This window comes from Myripristis murdjan, chromosome 13, assembly GCF_902150065.1.
Source record: "Myripristis murdjan chromosome 13, fMyrMur1.1, whole genome shotgun sequence".
Lineage (NCBI taxonomy): Eukaryota > Metazoa > Chordata > Actinopteri > Holocentriformes > Holocentridae > Myripristis > Myripristis murdjan.
In genome coordinates this window covers 14,483,860-14,508,596 of record NC_043992.1, presented here as the reverse complement: position 1 = coordinate 14,508,596, position 24,737 = coordinate 14,483,860, and the positions used below count along the sequence as shown (strand labels likewise).

The 24,737-nt window shown below is 42.0% G+C and overlaps 2 protein-coding genes across 6 annotated transcripts in view; both read left to right on the top strand.

Moving 5' to 3' along the window:
• The window catches only part of LOC115370411 (lysophosphatidic acid receptor 6-like), a 29,155-nt gene extending 25,540 nt beyond the window's left edge, over positions 1-3,615 (top strand). For 3 of the 5 annotated variants that reach the window (XM_030067427.1, XM_030067425.1, XM_030067428.1), the window contains exon 4: positions 2,431-3,615. In XM_030067427.1, coding sequence (XP_029923287.1) covers positions 2,580-3,509 — 930 coding nt within the window. In that variant the 5' untranslated portion in view covers positions 2,431-2,579 and the 3' untranslated portion in view covers positions 3,510-3,615. Of the gene's footprint in view, positions 1-2,373 lie in introns of all 5 variants that reach the window. The other 2 variants (XM_030067429.1, XM_030067426.1) reach the window with 2 other exon arrangements.
• A 12,110-nt stretch (positions 3,616-15,725) lies between these two features.
• LOC115370410 (calsyntenin-2) overlaps positions 15,726-24,737 on the top strand; it is a 241,943-nt gene continuing 232,931 nt past the window's right edge. Inside the window, exon 1 of the mRNA XM_030067424.1 lies at positions 15,726-16,075. Within this exon, the coding sequence (XP_029923284.1) occupies positions 16,009-16,075 (67 nt within the window). The 5' untranslated portion in view covers positions 15,726-16,008. The remainder of the gene's footprint in view (positions 16,076-24,737) is intronic.

Sequence of the window (24,737 nt, the reverse complement as noted above, 5' to 3'; positions counted from 1 at the left end):
AAAAGAGCATAAGTGGTAAATTGGAGAACGAGAGATAAGGTGAGAGTGATGAAGTTTGAGATAACTGTGATGGTGTGCGCACAAACACATTGCTTTTTTAGCCTGTGCCAAACTGTCTTTCATTACTTACCCCCCCCCCCTTTTTTTTTTAATTATAACAACAACAAGTGCCACTGCAAAACTCAGTGGCCGCAGGCATTATGCTTGTTATTTTATTGCAGCCCATTCACAGTTTGGACATTCATGCCGGTGTCCTTACCTGAGCTATCACATTAAAATGTTACAGTAGGCCCTATTTTCATGGTGGCAATGTGTTAATTAAAGTTATATTTGTTATCAACAGTCTACACAAGATATCCCTTAATGCCAAGATGAAAACATGTTTATTTGTTTGCTTCTTGTATTAAAAATGGAATATAGAAATCACTAATGTTAGTTAGGGCCCATTAGACATTAGACTGACAAAAAAAGAATAATTGGTGCTTTTTTCTATATGGTTGTCATCATCAGCAACAAGTTTTATCTCATTTAAATCAACCCTTTGCAATTTTAAGTAAGTATCAAACCCCCTAATTCAAGTTTTAGAGTTTCAGTTCCTATTAAATGTCTGTATCAGCTTTGCACATCTGAATGTTGGGATTTTCCCTCATTTCAGATTTTCTCAGACTTCGGCATGTTGAAATGGGGAGTCTGTGAATCAGGTCCCTGATTTTCAGTGGAATTTAAATCTGAGCCTAACCCCGCTCTACAAAATCCGTGAGACTTTTCAGCAGGTTTCCACCACAAGAGCTTATGCTTGTTCCACTTTCCTTACAAGTCTATCTTTACTTGCACTTGCCACTGAGAGACCTTCCTCAGCACAATGCTGCCACCACCATGAGCCGCAGAAAGGATGTGGTTTGAACAGTGGGGTGTTGCATCCGGGCTCCACCTGACAGTTGTTTACAATACGAACACGAGTTCAGCTCAGAGTGCAGTTTTTTTTTTTTTTTTTTTTTTTTTTTTTATTTAGCTGATTCCTTCTGGCGACTAAGCTGTGTAGCCCAGATTTCTGAATTCTACACGGACTGTTGTCCTTCTGGCAAGATCACAGCCATCACAGCCAATGAGATCTGCAGTTCTGTCAGAATCCTTGGCTTCCTCTCTCACCAAGGTCCTTCTTGCCCAGTTGCTCACTTGAGTTGACGGGCTTTAGGAGTCTGGCTAGTTTGATAGCCTGTTGTACTTTTGTGAATGCTGGCGTTTTCTTCTCTCCCCAGAGGACACATTCTCACAGCTCTGTCTCTGAATCACAGAAACACTTAAAGGCACAGTTTCTGTTCTGACATGCACCATCATCTGCAAGTCCTCATAAATATGTATTGTAGTGGTGTTTCAATGCAAGCCGTGTCATTCAGTTGAATGGACAACAGGTGGATTCAAACCAAGTTACAATGACATCTCAAAGCGGTTGAATATTTATTGACATTTTAGCATTTTATGGTTATTTTTTCAAAAATCTGTAAATTTTTTTTTTCATTCTTATGGGTTATTGCATGACTCAGTGACAGAAAAGTGGTCCATTTTGAGGCTGTTGCAGGCTATAATAGCATAAATTGCAAACATAGTCAAAGGAGTTGATTTCTATTTAAAGACACTGTGGTGTACAGGTCTGTCGAGCATGAGCACTGAAACACAGAAGTTAAACAACCAATATATGCACGACAAGCTACCCAGAACATGAAAACCTATATCACATCAGCATGATCACAGTAATTTTTTACTTTGCACAGACCATAATTACTGTAAATTGACACAGCTCAATTAGTATAATTGCTTCTTCAGATGGAATTTCAATAGGCCACGACTGCCAGTGCTGGCTAGCTGCTGTGTTCATATACTTTACAGATTACAGAAACAGGGCCCTTTGAAGAGGCAGTGGTTATATAAGAGTAACTGGCAAGGTCAAATAATAGAAACTTGAGCTAACATGAAGTCAAAAAACAGAGGCAGAGGCATCTTCATCTTTAATTTGATTTAAAATATGCACTGTTTGTAATTATTATAGCCATACATTTCTGGATATTGAATAATAGCATACCAAGAAATCCTCATGTAGTCTCAAAATCAGTGACTGAGGGGGCAGATTATGCCTAGTTTCAATATATTTATACCCACCCCCCACAACGTGTTTGCCCACAATGGCAGGAATTAAAGACTCTTGGCATTAAACTTGATTTAGATTTAGACATAACATATCTCAGAGACACATTCAGTGTGTAATCACTAATGTTGGAGTCACTGAGCCATTCGCAGAGATTCATAGATTAAGGTGTTGTCTGGATTTTCGATCATTACTGAGGCACTGAGTCTGACTCAAAATCTGAACTGCAGCGATATCACTGCGCAGCCACGCTTCCTGAATCAAGCCACCACTACTTCCTGTTTCAGCAGTTTCTGCCAGTTCAAGAGCGAACAGCCTACACTTTGCTCACACTACCCTAGATACGTCTGACAGTGAAGGAGCCTGCATGAGGTCAGTGTGATCTCTGTCAACGTTATATTCACACGAGCATACAAAGCTGCTGTTGTCTTGTCAGATGTACAACATGAACAACACGACCATGACAGCAAATGGATCAGATACAGGTAACAGCAACATGGCTTATGCTGTAGTCTTTGGCTGTGTCTTGGTGCTGGGCCTGCCTCTCAATGCGGTGTCACTGTGGACTCTGATCCGCCACCACAGCCTCAAATCCTCCAGCGCCGTCTTCATGATCAACCTGGCTCTGTCTGACCTGCTGCTGGTGATCTCCCTGCCCATGAGAGTCTACTTCTACGCCACCGGCAGCTGGCCCCTTGGGATTACTGCATGCGTCTCAATCACTATGCTCTTTCGTAACAACGTACGCTCCAGCTCCATCTTCATCACCTTCATCGCTGTGGACCGGCTGCTGGCAGTGGTTTACCCTCTGAGATCACGGCATCTGAGAACCACCACCAACGCCTGGAAGGCCTCTGTCCTCGTTTGGCTCTTTGTGGTGGGAGTGAACGTCCCAGAGAGTGTCAACTTTTGGAGGCTTTTGTACAACTGCAATGCATCAAGACCTACCTGTTTTGAGTTTCCGCAATGTCGGGTGTTTAGTTCAGCAGTTGGTCATTTTCAGTTGATTTTGGTGTTCACCATGTTGGCAGTGAATATTGTATCCACTGCTCTGGTGTCTTGGACTCTTCGCAGACATCTCAGTGACGCTGCAAGGGTCAACAACAGGATAAACGTTATGCTGGTTTATGTCATCAACTTGTTGATGTTTGTCATCTTTTTTATGCCTCTGACGCTCACCGTTTTGCTTAAAAGTGGGAGACATACCATCATGGCAGCAGTATGCCTTACTACTTTGAACTGCTGTGTGGATCCGCTGCTGTATTACTTTTCTTTGGATGCCTTCTGGAAGAAAAAAGAGCATGTGGACTCCTCCCTCGGAAACAGAATAATAGGTGAGACTAGTGGACATCAGCTGGAGAATTAGAATAGGTGACAACACATGTACTATTTCAACAGAATGCATAATTTGTGTGCCATGTGTGGATATGTGACGTACAAGATACAATCTCTGCCTTAGACTGTAAAAGTTTTCTTTGAGATGGATCATATGATATCTAACGCATAAATAAAAATCTTACAACCAAAGTTTGATCTTGAGACTCTTGTTTCACAGCTGGCCAGGTATCACATGGAAGATATTTAGGATATTTAATTTAATACTTTACCCTCATATATCTTCATAGTATTTAACAGGAGTTCTCCAAAAAAAAAAAAGCTTCAGGAAATGCAGCGTTCAGCTGGTCTTGCTGAATGATGTAAAGCAAGGTTTTTATAGTGAAGTACAGCAATTAAAAAATATTGTTATTGTAAAAATGTTGTACATTAATATGACTTCTGTTGAATGCTCATAATCAAATCTTGTCAGTGATGCAAGTGAATTGTATACATCATTCAACTGGGGAAGCTGTCAAAATTTTTGCACCACGTCAAACTGGCCGTGCTGACGTTCGTATGGAGGGCAAAGAGACATCGGTGGCACGTGAAGTAGCTGATTTTATTTGGAATTTGGAGAGAAATATAAACTCATTCAGATTTGTTTCAAACAAGTTGGAGAAGCATAGGTATCGTCAGACGTGAGTTAAATCTTAGAATAGATATACGAGTTATTACAGTTAGTTATCACAACAGCCTATCAGAGGCTTACTGGTCTTGTACTCGCTTAATAGGTGAAATGATATTTTTAGTATCAGATTTGACAGTTTCTGAAATATTAGTGTACATATATGTGAAGCAGTAATGAAAGTGGCACTGAGAAAAGGGCAAATGTGATTCATAGTAAGTTTTGCTTTTAATGTATAGTGATGAGATTTAATACTCCCCTGATCCTTGATAGTTCCTCTTTTGATTGTGTTTTATGTCATTTGGCACTCCTTTGTGTCTTTGTTTGTAATGTGATGTGGCTAATGCTGTTGTTTTTTTTTTTTTTTTTAGCATCTTGGTTCACGAGCCAGCAGCACTTAAGTTCTATAAGCTTTGCCAAATGGAGAGGCATCTGTATAAGCCTATGGCAGATTGAGAAGAAGGATCTAGATATGAAACAGTCCAAATGTAATGTCTGGAATTAGGCATTGGGGATTTGCAGTTGAGCATTATTGCCATTTTACAGCAGGCATTACTTGATCTGATGGTTCATAAGTGCCAAATATGCAACACCTCTGACCCTGATTTTTTAACTAGGCCCCAAATCGAAAACAGCGTGCACACAACCACATGAGCCAAATGTACACAGTGTTCAGCTTCCATAGCCAATCAGAGTCTGCAGATGCAAGGTTAACTTTTCACCCTGCTATATAATTTCTCTAGTCACAACCTCATTTGCACTCTGTCCCACTGAATCACGGAAACTTATGCGTCATGCTACGTCTCGTATAGATGGTATCACATGAGAAAAAGATTAAACAGCATGAAACCTTTCCATGTGAGCTCAAATCTGAAGATCATTTACACGTCTGTGCACATAAAAATTGTTTGCCTTTTAAATAAGGTCAGGTCAGGCATATCTTTTGGATCAGGTCTCAGGCCAATTCTTGCTTAATCATGAGACTTTATAAATTGGAGAGCGGGGAAGAGGCAGTTTCCGCCCTGCAGCAGGTCCATATATGTTTAATGCGACCTTTACCTGTGCCCTCGCTGGATGCTGAGAGGCTGAATAGAAAATACACACAGTTCTTCAAATATCCACATCTCTGCATGGATATTTCCACCATAGTTTGGCAGTCTCTACTGTATGCCAGTTTTACAGTGCAGTTATTACCCTAGTGAGAGTAAAGTCAAATTAATTTTACCTGTTTTGTTTTTCACATTACTAAACAGGCTATATGTATGACGGCCTTTACAAAGCGTGGCGAAATGGAGTGCAGGCATGTCAGTTTGTTTTTGCATTCGTTTGAAACTGGCTAGATATGTTTTCATGGGGAAAATGTTAAAAGGACCATGCCAGTGATTTTGCATGTTTAATGTAATAAAATGTATTAACTTCATTTTCTGCTGATCCTTTCCCAAAGCAAGCAATTGTATTTTAGAACTCTGATATCATTTTTCCTACCTTTTATCTAGCCATTGGTTTCTATTTTCATTCCACCAAGATATGAAAATAAACTTTCAGAGACTTCATACTTCATCACATTAGTTTTCCATCATCATAATAAAGTTGTACTCATCAGTTTTCCTAAAAGCAGCAGCACTGTTGTGTTATGGTCTCTCCACCAGGAAAATACCCCAGGGAAACATTTGCTTTACACAGACAATTATCAGTTCTGTGGGTTAGGAATGTGGACGACCCAAAAGCACAGCATTTTTAGGTGGGTGTTTCAACCAAAAATTTAGATTTGAAAATCAATATATTTTTGTGAACTCTTTAGTACAGTGATTTTCAACCACTGTGCTGCGGCACACTGGTGTGCCGTGAGAGATTGTCAGGTGTGCCGTGGGGAATTATTCAATTTCACTTAATTGGTCAATTTTTTTTTTTTTGGAAAATTAATTAATTATCATCTGCAAATAATATGCCATTGTTGAGTGTCTGTGCTGTAATCGAGTGCAGAGTAATGTAATACTCTTCCATGTCAGTGGGTGGCAGCAGGTAGCTAATTGCCTATTTACTTAGACAAGAGAATTAGTGATGCATGCGACAGGTAGCGGTGACAGTGATGGAGAAGTTTTTGAACAGGAAAAATGCAAATGCAAAAGGCCCTGGTGTGAGTGATAGCCAAAAGAAAGCAAAGACAGTGAGTGGTGATATCCCTGATATCATCTGATATCCCAGATCTGGAGGGATGGGGAGGTCTGACTGTGGTCTGAATGCATCTGCTAAGGCTAGTCACGGTCAGCTAACCCTCTCCCCCCAAGGTAACGGGAGGAAACACACACACACACACACACACACACACACACACGCACACACACACACACGCACACACACACACACACACGCACACACACACATACATTTACACACCCTCTGACAAACCCACATTCTCATCCACATAAGTGCACTACAAACCAACCTAAGCAGGTACATGCAAGTTCGCAAGCATCGCTGCCAAGGCCCACAAACAAGCCTATTGAGCTCCAGCCAAGTCTGTCTTGGACCAGCGGTAGCCTGCTATTCACGGAGAGCAGCAGCCTGGGTGAGTGTGGAGAGCGAGGCAGCACAAAGACCCCAAACAGAGCAAAAAAGAAAGGGAGAGGCAGACAAAAACAAATCCCAGGCTACAGAGTGGACAGAAAACAGAGGATGCACCAAACGGCAGAGGAAAAAAAAAATCATCCTCCAGCATCTAAAGACTCGAAAGAACCCAAAAATTTAAACAAATTGCAATGCGCAGGAGGGTGCCAAGTTCAACATCAACCCAAACAAGCAGAACTTTTTGACAATACGATATCATGGCATGGTAAGAAAAAAAAAAAAAAAACTCGTAAAACAGCTTTGGAAAATGTTTTGAACTGATATCAGAAAGATATTTAGGTCCCAATTTCACAAAGCAATGCAGACGCAGCAATCTATGACTACAAATGTTGTTTCAACTTTGTTTTTGGACCTGTATTTACACAGATTTTCAACATTATTGCAGACCAACGTGTCAGGGTCTATTCAGTGTTTAAATATTGGCAGGGGAATGAGAAGGAGACAGAAAAAATAAATTTAGGTTGAGCACAAATCAGCCTGAAAACAACAACAACAACAACAACAACAACAACAACATTAAAACACAGTAGCAAGAGACAGAATGTGAATTTTCATTGAGGAGAGGGAATGATATTTTCCCCTATTTTTTTTTTTTTTTTTCAAACGGTTTTCAATAATAGGACTGAGAAATGTGTGAGGAGGTGGAGACAGTAACTTGTGGCCTGGATTCTGCCAGTGAGGGAAGACAAAATGGGGCCAGAAGGCATTCCTGCAGCTTTAGACCTCTGTATGCTGCAGACGGCATCAAAGCATTGCCACCGACACTTCCAGTAAAAAGAGCTGGGGGGAAAGACCAGGGGGATGATGGTCTATGTCTTCGCCTTTCTCTACCTCCTCTCATCCCTCCTTTCCCCAGCCTCCCCTCCTCCAGCCCACGCCAGCTGTCAGTGGGAGTATGTGGAGGCGCTGCACTCTGTCACACACACTAACTGGAGGAGGGTTGGGGTGGGATGAGGGGCGGATAGAGAGATCTGAATGCGGTGACAGCAGAGTGGTGAGGCAAGGCATAGAGAGGAAGGAAAAGCAGAGAGGCATGGAAAAGAACAAAGAGAGACTAAGAGAAAGGATATGGGATGAGAAATGGGACAACCAGAAAAGGTGAAGGGTTATGGCTTGAGACCGAGAGACCTCTCTGTTGAGTGACAGATAAGAGGAGGAGGACTAGTAGTGGGTGACTGGTGGATTGCCCAGAGGCGATCGATTGGAAGATGAGGGTTAGGGGCTGTCTCCTGTCCGGCAGCTGAAATCATCCTGGAACACATCGAACAGCCCGGGGAATGACAGGAAGCACAGTGCTGTGCCATCTGGATTTCAACTGCTGTGCAACCTCAAGTTACAGTAAATGGGGGCGGGGGCATTTTCATAATATTTCCGGCAATTTCATACAATGAACTCTTGCCCAAAACAATTGTCATTTAAATGGAAAAAAAAAAACTGCAAGGAAATACTTTAGCTTCTCTTGCACCTGGAATCTAACATGCCGTTTTGGAGACATTCATTCATTATTGTTGAGCGAGTGGCTGCTGATTGGCTACAAGTATTGGTGTCCCTGCCCTCCTCCTTGGTGTTGTGACAAGTCTAGCCCCAGTTGTCACAAAACAACTATGGCTGATTCTGATTGGCTTATTTTTCTGGTGACATTTCCCACAGGGACCCTCGTTAAAGAGCAAGGAGTACCACCAGAAGCTTTAAACATCATGGAAATAACAGACTCCAACATTTCCTGACAAAACAAGGGAAATAAGTAGTGTTTTCTGGAGTGCTCTCTCCCCTTAAAGAGATTGTGATTTTGCATTTTGAGTATAATATCTACAAAATGTATATATTTCAAGTTTCTGCTTATCGTCTCCAAAAGCAAGCAGTATTTTAGAGCTCTAATATAATTTTTTCTACCTTTTATCAGGCCATTGGTTTCCATTCATGCCACTACAATACAAAAATGAACTTTCAGAGACTTCAAACTTTCTTCACACCAGTTTTCCATCACCGTAATAAAGTCGTCCACATTCGTTTTCCTTAAATATGGTCTTGAGGACTTGCAGCAGTGCAGCAGCACTGTTGTGTTTTGATGGCTTTTTGAAATTGGGCAGAGTGGAACGGTTTCTCTGCCGGAAATAGTCCCCCAGGAAACATTTGCTTTTCACAGCCAGTCATCAGTTCTGTGGTTCACGAATGTTGATAACTTTAGCTGCAGGAGCAGAACGTTATATGGTGGGAGATTCAACCAAAAATGTACATTTGAAAAACAAGTGATTTTGATTACATGTTGTGAATTCCGTGTGATTTGCAAAATGGTTTGTTACAGTGTAAAATGTGCATAATTTGTAGTAAACAGATAAAACTGTATATTATATATTTCTTATATTACTGCACTTTACATGGTATTGTTCATTCTGAATCCAGTCTACAAATCCAATAAATATTGTTGTGCACAAATTTATATATCTATATATATATCTATATCTATATATCTATATCTATATCTATATCTATATCTATATATATATATATATATATATACACAGTACAGGCCAAAAGTTTGGACACACCTTCTCATTCAATGCGTTTTCTTTATTTTCATGACTATTTACATTGTAGATTCTCACTGAAGGAATCAAAACTATGAATGAACACATGTGGAGTTATGTACTTAACAAAAAAGGTGAAATAACTGAAAACATGTTTTATATTCTAGTTTCTTCAAAATAGCCACCCTTTGCTCTGATTACTGCTTTGCACACTCTTGGCATTCTCTGGATGAGCTTCAAGAGGTAGTCACCTGAAATGGTTTTCCAACAGTCTTGAAGGAGTTTCCAGAGGTGTTTAGCACTTGTTGGCCCCTTTGCCTTCACTCTGCGGTCCAGCTCACCCCAAACCATCTGGATTGGGTTCAGGTCCGGTGACTGTGGAGGCCAGGTCCTCTGCCGCAGCACTCCATCACTCTCCCTCTTGGTCAAATAGCCCTTACACAGCCTGGAGGTGTGTTTGGGCTCATTGTCCTGTTGAAAAATAAATGATGGTCCAACTAAACGCAAACCGGATGGGATGGCATGTCGCTGCAGGATGCTGTGGTAGCCATGCTGGTTCAGTGTGCCTTCAATTTTGAATAAATCCCCAACAGTGTCACCAGCAAAACACCCCCACACCATCACACCTCCTCCTCCATGCTTCACAGTGGGAACCAGGCATGTGGAATCCATCCATTCACCTTTTCTGCGTCTCACAAAGACACGGCGGTTGGAACCAAAGATCTCAAATTTGGACTCATCAGACCAAAGCACAGATTTCCACTGGTCTAATGTCCATTCCTTGTGTTTCGTGGCCCAAACAAATCTCTTCTGCTTGTTGCCTCTCCTTAGCAGTGGTTTCCTAGCAGCTATTTGACCATGAAGGCCTGATTGGCGCAGTCTCCTCTTAACAGTTGTTCTAGAGATGGGTCTGCTGCTAGAACTCTGTGTGGCATTTATCTGGTCTCTGATCTGAGCTGCTGTTAACTTGCGATTTCTGAGGCTGGTGACTCGGATGAACTTGTCCTCAGAAGCAGAGGTGACTCTTGGTCTTCCTTTCCTGGGTCGGTCCTCATGTGTGCCAGTTTTGTTGTAGCGCTTGATGGTTTTTTGCGACTCCACTTGGGGACACATTTAAAGTTTTTGCAATTTTCCGGACTGACTGACCTTCATTTCTTAAAGTAATGATGGCCACTCGTTTTTCTTTAGTTAGCTGATTGGTTCTTGCCATAATATGAATTTTAACAGTTGTCCAATAGGGCTGTCGGCTGTGTAGTAACCTGACTTCTGCACAACACAACTGATGGTCCCAACCCCATTGATAAAGCAAGAAATTCCACTAATTAACCCTGATAAGGCACACCTGTGAAGTGAAAACCATTTCAGGTGACTACTTCTTGAAGCTCATCGAGAGAATGCCAAGAGTGTGCAGAGCAGTTATCAGAGCAAAGGGTGGCTATTTTGAAGAAACTAGAATATAAACATGTTTTCAGTTATTTCACCTTTTTTTGTTAAGTACATAACTCCACATGTGTTCATTCATAGTTTTGATTCCTTCAGTGAGAATCTACAGTGTAAATAGTCATGAAAATAAAGAAAACGCTTTGAATGAGAAGGTGTGTCCAAACTTTTGGCCTGTACTGTGTATATATATATATTTTTTTTTTTTTTTTTTTGATCTTGCAATTTGCAGAATTCAGTTCTATATATGAACATGTTAAGGGTTCAAATGAACCTTAACAGAAAAGGAACATGCAAGATATCCACATCTCCATATTATTATATACAGAATAGCACAATGGACCATTGGTTTTGGCAATGAAGAAGAGCTTATTGTTCTCCCCATGTGTTCAGTAAATGATCAAGTTAAGGTGTGTGTGTGTGTGTGTGTGTGTGTGTGCGTGCGCGTGCTTTGCTATATACAGAAGGAACAAAATATTAGGGACCTCCTCCTGAAATTGAGTTGCAGTCTAAATCTCACTTGTCTCAAAGTTTACAAGTCCCACTCCAGCTCATCAGTTTGTCATTATCTCCATCTCCTCATCTGTGATTGGTTAACCTCTAATGAGGGAAATCAATGAGAGATAATGGCTTGTACTTGGACTCACCTCAACAATGTGCTTCATGAAAAAAGTAAATGTCGCTGGTAATTTGTACTATCAGTGTATATCAGACTTTGTGTGTACAGAGACGCCGGAACTGATCTGCTTGGTTCAAAAACTTGATTAAAGCAGTGTGTGTGTGTGTGTGTGTGTGTGTGTGTGTGCGTGTGCGTATATGTGGGTATAACAGCATTCTTAATTGGGCATTTGTTGGCTGTGAGTATATCAATGAAACCTTGCTTTTCGGCAGTATTGGGAAGATTCCTTTTGAAATGCAATAGGTTACAGATTACTAGTTACGCTGTTAAAAAGGTAATAAGTAATGTAACAATTTCAGTTACTTCATCAAAGTAATCTAACTTATTACATCTGGTTACTTTTCTAACAGACTTCTTTAAACTTGGCAAAAACAAGAGTTTAGACTAGGCAGTGTAAACTTTACAGCAGTATTCAACACTGGCTGTAAGACTCTTTATTCAAAGTTCTTCAGTATAACTTGGATTAAGAATTCAGAATGTTTCGATTCTTATGCACAACCACCAAAACAAATCACAAGTCAGTCGATCACAAACAACAAACCGCTTTGACTGGGTCAGCTGGTCGGCTGGTTTGATTGGCAGACGAGAGGCCATGCAAATTCAAACAAGACAGCCAGTCAAAAAACTCTAAATGAGCGGAGCCTGTCCAGACAGAGAGACGGTTCCCTACCCTTGATGGTGTTGCACTCAAATATGTCCCAAGAGCTTTGTTGGAAATCTGCCAAAAGAGGGCATTCCTGCACGGCAAAAAGATGCAAAGCAGCAGAGTGAAAGTCATACTCTCACAGCTTTTCACTGTAAAGAATATATTTAGATTTATACCCTCAGTAATCATCAACTGTTTGATTAGTAACTGTTATTAATTACATTTTTCCGTCTCAGAAACTGTAATCAATTACAATTACATTTGCAATATAATGACACGTAATTAGTTAATCCCCAGCACTGCTCATCGGTCTCATACACTGCACATGGCAACAATGAGGAGGCATCAATATGTGTGAAGTACTTTGTAAATGTGTCAATAGACCATATGGAGAATGACCTTTGGGGAAAAAAAAAAAAGTCTTTCTGTATCCTAAAACTCAACACAGGAATATAATTTCTGTCCTGGCAATATCTTTTTAGTCACCTTACCGTCTTGTCTGCTATCTGCTGTATTGCTGCTGATCGAAGAATATAATCTTATTCTACTGGCGTACTTATTGGAACTCATAATTCTTTGCTAAGTGTCTAAAATCTATAATCCATCAGGTTCTTGCAGACTGTCTGTAAGCCTGCTTGCTGACAAAAGGTTCCTTGTTGAGCAATCTGAAATGTCACCCAGGTACACCGAGGGTGAGTCATTAGTACAGCACAGCTCGGCAGGAGGGGTTCATAAATGGATGTAGAATGAGCTGCAGCGCTGCCTTGAGATTTTGCTGGAAAAAAAAAAATCAATATGAAACAAAATTATTATATCTACTTCATTACAGTGCAATGACCTTATAATCAAACTTTCTTCTCGAAGTTAATCCGATTTGGGCACTGCAGGTCATTGTGATTGCTGCAGCTGTTTTATGAGCACATGGGGCCTTGTGTGACATTTTCAAGATGTCAATAATTTGAACTACTCAGGAGCATCTACAGTAGATGGCTCATCACCAGGCTGGGTGAGAACTAACTGGCAGAGGCCCTTTTAAAAAAATCTAAAAAGAAAAAAGTAAATCCCTAATCAGAGTGAACTTGTATTAGCAGAGTCAAGTCAAACTGTGACAGCCCTCACAGCAGAGCTACACAGCTATATTACCAGTGCACTACATTATAATCATTTTTTAAACTGCTACCCTCATCTTCTTCTTTGACACTAATATTATTGTTTCTGTCATCATTTAGCAACCCACAGTGAAAATGGCCAGCCTTAATATATGTCACTAATATCTTCCAAAAGTGAAATGCTCTCAAGAGACAAATAGCTTGCTCACTGTGTCACTCTATCAAAATCACACACACACAGGTGTAATGCATGAACTTTTTTTTATTTTTTTTTATTGCAATTTTCCTTTTGGCATTGAACAGGCAGACAGACGCTGTGTGATATCACATTTGGATTATAGCTTGCAATTCAGTGTTCCCAGGGGGGTGGATATGGTAGCCTAGTGGGCATAATGTGTGTCAGTAATGAAAAGTATCAAAACCTCGAGGGCAGAAACCGAATCCTAACAAAAATTGGCCATTTGCAGCGGGTTATAATTTTTCAGAGAGAATAGTCTTGGTGAAATAGGAAAGTGTTCATTTTTTCAGGTGCTGTATATTCACTCATTTAGAAATTCCTATTAAAGGTGGAGAATAACCCACACTGCTAAGCTCCCAGGTGACTTGCGCTGCTAGATTAAGATTAGTTATTTCTTGCACAGCGTTTTCATGTTATTGTATTTGCTTTCTCTGATTAATGGGTACAATTTGGGGAGGATTTGTGGCTGCGTGTGTTGTATAGCCTAACCATGTTGGGGGATATACTGCTCTAAGTCAGGGTTTCTCTAATGTTTTCATCCTACAGACTGATACGAGAGGATTTTTGTTGTTTTTCATAATTGTCTGCATGGAGATAATAGTAATGAGAATGAAAACTATGATTAGAAAAGCCATGATTAAATATACTCCAACTGGATCATTTCTATTGGTTTGAAAGTAAGCTGTTCTGGGTTTCTGGGAGGCCTCTTGCGCTCCACAGTCCCCATACTGAGAACCACTTGCCTTTTTGTCCATAAGCCTGAGTAAACCTTTTTGTAGGCTATACACCTCTAAGGTCATTTCACAGTGGAAATCAAATTTAATTTCATCACTGGATGGTGTGGATTCAAATCTATGCATTGTCATCTGTTTGTATTATTTTTTTGCACTATAGATAACACCGGCAATATTTTCTCTGCCTCCCAGAATAATCCTTAACCAGCAGAGATAGTCCAAGAGAAAAGTTCCTTTGAGATAGGCTACTCAGGAAAATTGAAAAAGTTATTATTTATCCTGTCGCCCAGTACTATAACCAAAAAAGCATGCAAAACTCATACAATCTCTCTCTCTCTCTCTCTCTCTCTCTCTCTCTCTCTCTCTCTCTCTCTCACACACACACACACACACACACACACACACACACACACACACACACACACACATACACACACACATTACAGGCAGTTGAGGAATGAAATGAGGAGGTTTCTGCCAACATGGAAAACAATCTGCTTCTCTCTGGCAAAGTGCAGCTCAGAGATATTGTATTTTCACTCAGTAACATGATGAAAATGAGACGGCTTGAAGTTTTACGCCAGGTTTACATGTTGCATGCTAAGATAAACGCTGGAGATGTATTACAGCATGCCAATCATGTTAACATTGATCTAATTCAGCCTTCTTTCCCACTTTCCCAAAGGCCATCTCAAATCCCCAGGCTCAAACAATTCTGATCCTGAAATATCACTGGCTACAATAAGAAACACAAAAATGTTCTATTTGTTTGTTTGTTTGTTGGAGAAAAAAGGTGAATTGAGAAATATTATCAAGTAAAGACCAGGGTAGATTGGCCTACATAACATGCTATTTCTGTTAAAGCGTTCATGATAAATTAAAACTGCTTCATAAGGATGTAATTGCATCCTCAGGCAATCCCTGACGAAAAATTACTGTAATATTTCTATGATATTCTTACATGGAGTAGTCTGCCTGTGGTATTATAGCGAGTTCAGAGACTTTACAGTACTTCATGGTATTCTTTAATTTCTGTGGTATCATTATAATATCCCTATCTGTGATAGTCATTAGTCAGATTATAATGGCCTGACTTTATGGTAATTCACGGTATTCTTGCTTCCCTTCCCCTTCCTTTTACTTTAGGGCTTTAATAAGGTTTTGACTTAAAGTAACCGGATGGTATTTTTCTTTTGTTATTTGTATTGCCCTCCTAAAACGTAATATAGATTACCATCGTTATTTTTGTAAGGGCTTGGCTTGTGGGGCCACTTTAAACATCGCTCTGTGCCTTTTGTGGCCCCCAAGCATGCTTATCAAAGTATTTGTCATTACGGGATGCATTATCCCTCCTCAGCCCGGCGGAATTATGGACAGTATGAGTGGGCTGGGATGCTCCAGAGACAGGAGATGGGAGGAGGTAGAGGAGGAGGAGGAGAGAGAGGAGGGCGGGGGATGAGAAAAAGGCGCCTGAATCCATCTCTCTCTCCTCCCTGTGACGTCGGTCGGTCTGGTCCCGGGGTGCGCTGCTCTCCGGTCCCATCTCAGCAGAAACCACTTTAGTTGGTGCGTCGACCATCCACACAACCTGCGGTGCGACGCGGACGCTGCGGTGCTGTGCGGATACCCCGGGTCCTCTTCCAGCTACTCCAGGCTCCCTGCCTTGTCCCACATATCAGTGAACTGTTTTGCACAGCTTGAATAGAGGGGAGAGAACCTGAGGCGTTGAATAAGAGGGAGAGGGCGGAAAGGAGAAGGAGAGAGAGAAGAGAGAGAAGAGAGAGAGAGAGAGAGAGGGGAGAGAAGAGGAAAGAGGTCGTCGCTGTCCCTCCCTTCTCCTGGCTGAATTTCCACCGAGAAGATGCTGAGAATAGCCGGCGTCTTGGCTGTAGTGGCTCTGGGGCTGAGCGCCACTCACACCGGCAAAGGTACGGTAGGTGAAGGGCAACTTGCGCTCTGCCTGGTGCGCATCTGTGAGTGCGCGACGGGTTTATTATAAGGGGAGAAGGCTGTGGCCAGAGAAGCTGTGTGTGCAGGGAAATATCCATCTCATACATGCTGATCGTTCTGACACTGATTATCGGTCTTGTTCCTGACGTGCCTCCCTAACGACGAATTCCTGAGCTATTAAATTCCTATATTATTTCGTCAGGTACCAAGAGTGAATCTGAGGTAGTTAATTGTGACTTTTTTTTAGTCCTATAGTCCCAGTAGACCCAATAGTACTTTAGGGTATGTTTTTATATCTTATGGTGTCACTGTAATATTCATAGGGGGTCTTAAAGTGTCTCTGCGGTGCTCAAATACTGAGTTTATTGTGCCCTTATACTTTATGGCGACGGTTAATCGCCTACCATAACATTGCTATAATAATCCTATAGGGACTTGTAGTTTTGTGATATGGTTATAGGCCTTGTCTCGTTACATTTTGGACTGGTAAAAGATTACAAGTGTTATTTATTGTAGGAATTTAATCTGGGGGTCATGTAGAACATTCCAAAGATTGTTGTAAGTCTTAAGGTTGGGTGGTTTGAAGCAGAGCTGGGAGGTGTGATGTTGTTACATCCAGTCCCAACTGCCTGTCCAGACCTGCCCTGGGGTAGCCCCTGTGGTCCTCCAGTCCCTTAAAGCACACACTGAATAGATAGATAGATAGATAGATAGATAGATAGATAGTTTATTTGACCTCAAAGGAGAAATGGTTTGCCACAGTAGGTGCATTCATAACACCAAACAGTTAAAACATACAGAATTATACAGAGAGAACAAAGAACACTTAATAACACAGGTCGCACAACAGAAACAAAGACATGGATTAACACTGCATACACCACAGACTAGATTTTTATAACTAAAAGAGGTTACTTGTTACTTATTTAAAGCTTGTGTGGCTGTAGAAACATTACTCTTGTTAAAACAGGCCCTCCTGCACATGGGTAGTCTATAGCTGTGACCATATAGAAGGGGAGTGAATTACTGGTGGAGTCGGTGGTCTGGGTCATGTGTGATTATAAATGAAAAGGAGCGCCTTGGATTGATATACATAGAGTGGTGACATTGGATGTCTGGCCTGTGAGACAGATGTGTGTTTTCTGAATTTAAATGCATAGTCCAGTTGAAAAAGTGCACTAGATGTAAAAACCCACCTTCACTGTCAGGTTTTGTGTTTGCAGAAGAGATTCTTTGGGCACACTTGATTTGAATTGTCCAGTGTTGATACTCAGCTTCACTTCAGTTAAGTGACTTCAACGAGTGACTAAAAGTCACAGAGTTTCAAGTGATACTCGTGAGGAGTAGGAGAAGTGCATAAATTCAGTGTCTGGTCCAGAAATGTGGTGATAGTTGATGAAGTTAGTATACTTCTAGGTGGGTGGGTAGATCACCGAGGAGAAAGTGGGTATACTGCTCTGTATATTTCCATGGCTATTTGACAGATAGGTGGGCATACTGTAAATAGTCAGGGAATGAAGTGGGTATTCTCTGTGTTCCTCCATATATCCTCTACTACAACACTGGTCTGGGCTAGAGTTGATCTTGTGGTTGTGGTCAGCGTTAGTCATATAGGCAGGTTATGCTTGGGGTTTTGGTTATGTTAAAGGTTTGGCTTATAGTTCCATGCAGTTGTCTGTAGTGATGCACCAAACAGACAAGTGACAGTTTGTTGATCGTGTACTTGTCAGTTGAGTATCAAAATTAGACAGTCCAAGTAAAGTGTCATCAGATCTTTCCCAAATTTTTCCCAGTGCTGATCAAGCCAGGCAACACAACTAAGCTTGTTAAAATTCTAAAACACTTGACAAACGAACCCCAAAGAAATTTCTATATGATAATAATCATATCCATATTTCAGAAATACATGTCATGCTGTCGGCGGTTTCTCTCCCCTGGTGAGCTAATTTTAGCCCAACCATTACCATTGCAGAGGGACCGCTCTATTCTCTAGTGAGCTTGGCATGTGCCGTGGGTAAGCGAGTAGATCTGGCAACAGGTATGGACTAATCAACTCCCTGTGGACCCGGGCTGGCGTTTAGACAGTGAAATAACAAGGTGACACCTGTCATTTCCGTCTGGCAGCCAAGAGGCACCATAAGTGTGATAAGCTGTTCATCCGCCTGCCTCCTGACATAGAGAAAAAGACTCCCTGCTGCTCAGCTGGCTGGCTGCAGCTGTAATCTCTGTTTTGTATGGAAGAAAAACATATGCTAATAGACCTGCCGCTGGCCCTGACCTGGCCCAGAGGTCAAGCTTTTGCTCCATATGCATTTTCCTTTTAAATAGGATTTGCCTGCTAGCAACAACGGGGTGACTATCGTGCGCTCCGAGTGCATGTGCGCTTGCATATTCATGTGCACAGATTGTATGCTATAGGCATGTACGTGTATCTGTGTGTGATTCAGAATTTCCACACAAAGTTATGGTCTCAGACTATAGCATACACATTGTTCAGCAGGAGACTACATAATGGTTGCACACTCAGGAAGCATTTTTTTTTTTTTCATTCAGTGCTTGGCTGTGAAGTAAACAAATTACTGCCAAGTCAATGGGGGTGGAAAAACTGAGCACACCATGGTTCTAATTGAGTCCCCTGGGCTATCGTACAGTGCAGCTAAATTCAGGAGAAAATAAGAGTCAATTGTGTCTCAGATAGGTCTATCTCATATCTGTTGCTACGCTGACCCTTGCTGCTTTTCCTATTTCCCATCCCGATTGGCACGAAGCGGAACTCATAAAAAACAACAAACCCAGCGCGTTCCCTATTTTTCTCCTTGGTATCTGTTTTTCCTCTTTAATTTTCCAAATGACAGGTGAAATGGTGCGTCCGTGTCAAGTGCAGTGTAGGATCCGCCTCCGGAACGCCAATATGCGAAAGCTGTTTTCCAGATAACTTTGAAGCACCGCTACTCCTGTCATTTCCTGTTTAGCCACCGTTTCATTCCAGGAAAACGTGGATGTGCAACTTCCTTTAATCACAGTCACCCTCAAGTCATCCATTCAGACTGTCAGAGTGTGTGTGTGTGTGTGTGTGTGTGTGTGTGTGTGTGTTTGTGTGTGTGTGTGCCTTTATGCTTGTGTGCATGTTCTTAAACTGTGCTTCAGAGTTGTCAGTGATCAGAGCTTGAAGCATTAACATCTCCGTGTATGTTTGTGGGTGTAGGTGTGTGCATGGGTTTGCCTGTGCACACACCAGAGAGTGATAAAGTGCAGCCAACATGTTGACAGCCGCCAAGTATGCAAAAATGGGCAAGGAGGCAATGTTGTTTACAAAGGAATTATTGCATTCAGAGATACATGCTGAGGCTCAAACGATTTCTCCAGGACCGACTGTGTCTCTGCTCGATGGGGAGAATCTTCTGGCTGCGGAACAGAAAGCGACATAGAGCTTTTGCCAGTGCTGCCCAGAGTCCCGCTTTTGTGTAATTTCAGGCAATATGAACTATGAATTTAGATAGCTCATTATCAGCACAATGTATTTTAATTCAGCTACCCACTGTGCGACTCTTTGTTGGTGGAACCTTTTGCAGCTTTATTATTTTCCAGATAAACACACTGTACATTTTTTTTTTCTGTCAGTAAACATGCAAATAAGTAGAATGGGATTTTCGGTCTGTGGAGGAGGCTGTGCTCTTACTTAGTAACAAGCTTTCGACCATAGCTAGTGTGAATCTGTAGGATTAATTGACACAGTCATGATTTAAAGTGTTGTATGAGTGTATGTAGTGGACTTGCGTGCGTGTATGTGCATGCGTGCGTGTGTTGGCGTAAGAGAAAGAATGGATAAAGAAAGCACAGAGGATAGCTGGTTGAGGATCCTATTAGCAAATAAAAAAAGGGGGTAACAAAACAAGAGGCAGATTTACGTCCCCCCATAGGAGAGAGGAAGTGCATTATGGGAGTGCTCTGTAAATCCCCGACCAAGCTGGTGACACAGGATGCGCCACAAATCCTGCTCGGCCCGCTGTGACCAAGGCGGGAACATCACAGATCCCACGAACACGGCTCAGTGTGCCGCTTTCAGACCTGCACTGATCTCAGCACAGCCCCTCTCCCTGTGAAAAGCGGGCTGGGCTAAGTGTTAGCGGTGGTGGAAGAGCGCCAAGCGGATGATCCCAATGCAGCTCTACAGCCATCAAGACACAGAGGATAGAGGACTATGACTCAGTGTGGATAAGTGTGAGCTATCTTCTTCAAACAAGGAGGAGAAGCAGTACCGCTGTGATCCTGCGATTACTGATACTAGATCAAAATGAAGCGCCGCTGCAAGCCTTCAGCATGCGTATGTGTGTGTGTGTGTGTGTGTGTGTGTGTGCATGTGTGTGTGTGTTACTGTCAGCCGTAGATACCGCACAGCATCTCCTCATAGAATACTGAACTTTGTTTTTAGTGAGGACAGGCTGTTTTTCCTATAATGACTAATCATACCTTTTATTTTTTATTTTTTCCCGTTTTTTATGAGTTGTCATGAGTGGGTGTTTTTTTTTTTTTTCTTGCCCTTTTTCAAACATACAGACACGGCAAGGCTGTATTGGAAAAAGTTTTGTCCCTGAAAGCTATTATCAGATCTCATTGCAGCGTGCTTATCTAAGATATTTGTATTCCACCGTGGCCTACACTTACATCTTCCCCCGTCTCTCCGCTTACTCTATATATCTGCCTCTTTTTGTTCTACCTCATGTATTTTTGTCTCCTCCAACCCTCTTGTCTTTTTAGATGGAAATCGTGGAGGGAGGGCGGGGGTGTATGTGTGCAGTCACAGTGTATACAAGCATGTAGTTCAGTTGAAGACTGAACTGAATGCACCAGATAGTGAGTGGGTGTCTTGCCTTCTTTCGCTTCTGTTTTTTTTTTTTCTTTCCTTGCTTCTCTGAGTGGTCATTGCTGACCATACTTGGCAGCAGATATTCAGACAGCCAAGGCCTATTGATTTGCCCTACAAAGTGTAAAGAAGAAAGAGAGAGACAGTGGTGGATTGGCAGGAAGAAATAGAGAGAGAGAGGAGAGAGAGTAGAGATTATTTGATCAGAGGCAAGGCCAGAGTACTTTTTGCAGAATTAAGTTAGAATCTCCAGAGTGTATTTGAGCTGTGTTTGGGGAAATTAAAGGGAAAAAAGGAAAGGGATGGAAAGGAAAGGAAAGGAAAGGAAAGGAAAGGAAAGGAAAAGAGTGGATGACTACTTCTTTGGGATTATCAATCTCGTCAGAAGTTTTAAGTGCTGTGCCAGCCTCTTTCTGTGGTGCCTTGGTGTTTTGCTATCACAGCCTACACGGCGTATACACCATTTATTCACACACAGCCAAGTGCTCTCCGGGATTTTCAAAGGACCCCATCTGCCACCACTTCACTCTTCCTCTCCTTTACTTTCTCCTCTTTTTCTCCAATCACTTGCCTCCTCTCCAATCTCGCCAGAGCACGGCCTCCCATTTTTCAACGCTGGGAGATGGCACATACACCAGAAACACACACGCATGCACACTGATCAGTAGAAAAGGGTTGAGCAGATAACGTGTGACCTGTCCTTCTCCACCAGCTGGGTCTGGCTGACCTCAGAGGAAATGATCAGAGGAAGAATGTGGAGAGAATTAGAGGAAGAATGAGACGAGAGAGGGTCAGAGAGGAAGTTGCAGATCTTTGCCTCTGTGGCTCACATAAATCTTCACACTTGGCAATTGGAGCACACTAAGATGAATACAGGCTTTTATAATGGACACTCAGACAGAGAAAGGCTGGCTAACAGGCAGGTTGTGTCACGGCACTTCTTAACATGCTATGAGAGAAATTCAAAATGCAACATGTCTGTAAGTGATCACAGCAGCCATTTTGACATGACACAAGGTAAACACAGGTGTCATTAATAACGTTATTTAAGGCTGTGTTCTATTAAAGTGTGCTAGTGAACCAGGCCCTTGGTGCTGTTACACCTAAAAAACAGAAACAGAACCTTAATTAGTGTCATTAGTAACAGCTGTGTTTACCTTTTCAAGTCAAAATGGCTGCTGTGAAAAAGGTCTATTGAAACTGCATAAGGCTTGTGCAGTTTCAGGACCAAGGACAGCAACAGATGCTCTTTATTACTGGTTCACACACATGCAGTGTTATGGGAAACTATTAGCACTGCATTAGCACTAATGGTTTGCCAGGTTGAGCATTATCCACAGGTACAGGTCTGGTAGTATGCACATATTAGTCAAGCTGTAATTGTTATTTTCTTCATTAGTCTGTATACTCTCAAAGCCTGACGCACGCAAACACACTCAGACACACAGTCCCTGTGTGATTCTGCCTTGATGATCGTGTTAAGTGCTCATCACTTGTATGTCTGTTCTCCTATCTGTGCTCAATTTCAATTAATCTGTCCATTTCCCCATGAAGGCAACAGTTGTTATTCCATATGCTATCCACTTACAGCCTGAACAGGAGCTGGCAGAGCTCAATACCTATACACCCAAACACTCCCGTACGCCCACAAACAAATAAACAAGCACACATGCCATTGCTTTTGTACAACCGCGATGCATAAAAACATAACCACATAACCAACATGTGCAACTTCTAATTTCAGCACTCATAGACCTATACACTCACACAGCACTTGTGGCTGCGTGGGAGTTTAAAATACATCTAATGCATTTAAAAAACATCATTCTTGATAAAAGGCACGTTATTTACTTGTGGTTGTTGCGTGTTCCATTACCTGTGTCAGCTTCCCTGGCATTGGTCCAGTCTGCCGGCAGATGCTGCAAAGTCTGTCACCCTACTAAGGTGGTAATGATGGGCTAGCAGTGATAGGAGAGGAGGTCTCCCTGCCTTATGCCTGTCCAGCTATGTCTGTTCTGGCATCATTAGGCTGCAGCAAGCTCCTTCTCATATAAGCTGGAATATGACTCATAATACATTTCTTAAGGCAAGGGACATGGAGGCCAAACATTTAGTCTTATTTAATATATTATCATATATATGTATATTTAATGTGTGTTTATGAATCCTAGATGACTACAATAGCTTTGTAAGCTGCATCATTGCTGTTCTTTGTAGTGACTGGGGATGTTCTTTTTTTATTCTTTTTTGGCAATGTAGGCTCACTGAAGACTGGAGGACAAAAGAAGAATTAAGCGCTTTAGCAGACATACAATGCAAATGCCTGGTGCTGTCCTTGGTCCTGAAACAAGCCAATGCTGCTCAGACAGAGCTGTAGCCATTGTGCTGAAAGCAAACTGCTGTTCAATTGTTTTTGCATATGCCTCTGCCTGTGTGTGTGTTTGTGTCTGTGTATCTGTGTGTGTGTGTGTGTGTGTGTGTGTGTGTGTGTGTGTGTGTGTGTGTGTGTGTGTGTGTGCACATTTACATATACAAGTGTGCATGAACATTGGTAGGATGTAGATTGTGAGAGCACACCAGGGATCTGACAGCCTGTCACAGTTATGATAGGGGTGGGTAGTGATTGATGAGTGACAGATGGATGGTTGAAAATGACCAGAGAATGTGTGGCTTCAGCCAGAATGCTTAACAAGTTCACCTTTTAATATGATTACATGGCTTTTGTATGGTGAGGTATGATGGTAATGTAAAGCTGGGAGATGGATGAAATGTGTTTAAGATGTAGCTAGTGTAGATGAGAATGCAATGGAATAAAATACATTTTTGTGTTAAATAAATGGAATCATAATATATAGATGCATTTGTGTCCTCATGTTTGTGTGTTTTTGTGTATGTCCATGACTCTCTGTATCTTCAGAGCCGTAAAACCCACACCTAGCATCTAAAAATGAATGGTGTTACTGCAGCCTGAAGTGCATTGAGTTGTGGCCAGTGACTTTCACATACCAGCTGCTCTGCCATATTTTCAACCTGCTACAGAACTCTAGGCACCAGAATCCATGAATCCTCCTGCTTCGTGATGAGGTCTTAGAGTGGTAGTGTGTGTGTGTGTGTGTGTGTGTGTGTGTGTGTGTGTGTGTGTGTGTGTAATTTAGCTTTTGTGTCTTATAAATTATGACAAGGCCATGGCTCAGGCTTAAACTATGTCCGTGTAATGTGCTGTCCTTCATCTAAGACATCTGCCGAAACTGTTTGCTTACTCTCTGTTTCTCTCTCTCTCTCTCACACACACACACACATGCACACACACACAGACGTAGAGGACCTGTAGAGGACCTGTCACAGATGCAGCAATTTCAATTTCATCCTTACGCTGTAACTAGGCCACTGACACACAGACGTGCACGTGCACGCGCACAAACACACACACAAACACTGTGGCACACACTGAAACACCGTGAGCTCCTCCTCTCCCCTCTGTCAAGGTGCACTTCCCTGTGGTAGTTGCACAAGCCCAGTAATTGCATGCCCAAACACGTGCACACACGTGTGTGTTTATGTGTGTCTCTGTCAAGTCCCAAGAGACGTGAACCTTCTGCAGGGATGCCTCATTTTTAGCGGGGCGCTCAGGGCCTCATTTGTCCCTGTGTGTTTTAGGAGAAATCACCAGGCTCCACCCAACTCCCTCCCCAAGAAAAAAGAGAGGGAGAGTGGGATAGAGGGAGGTAGAGCGAGAGGGAGGGAGAGAGGGAGGAAGAGCACTGGGAGTACTTGTC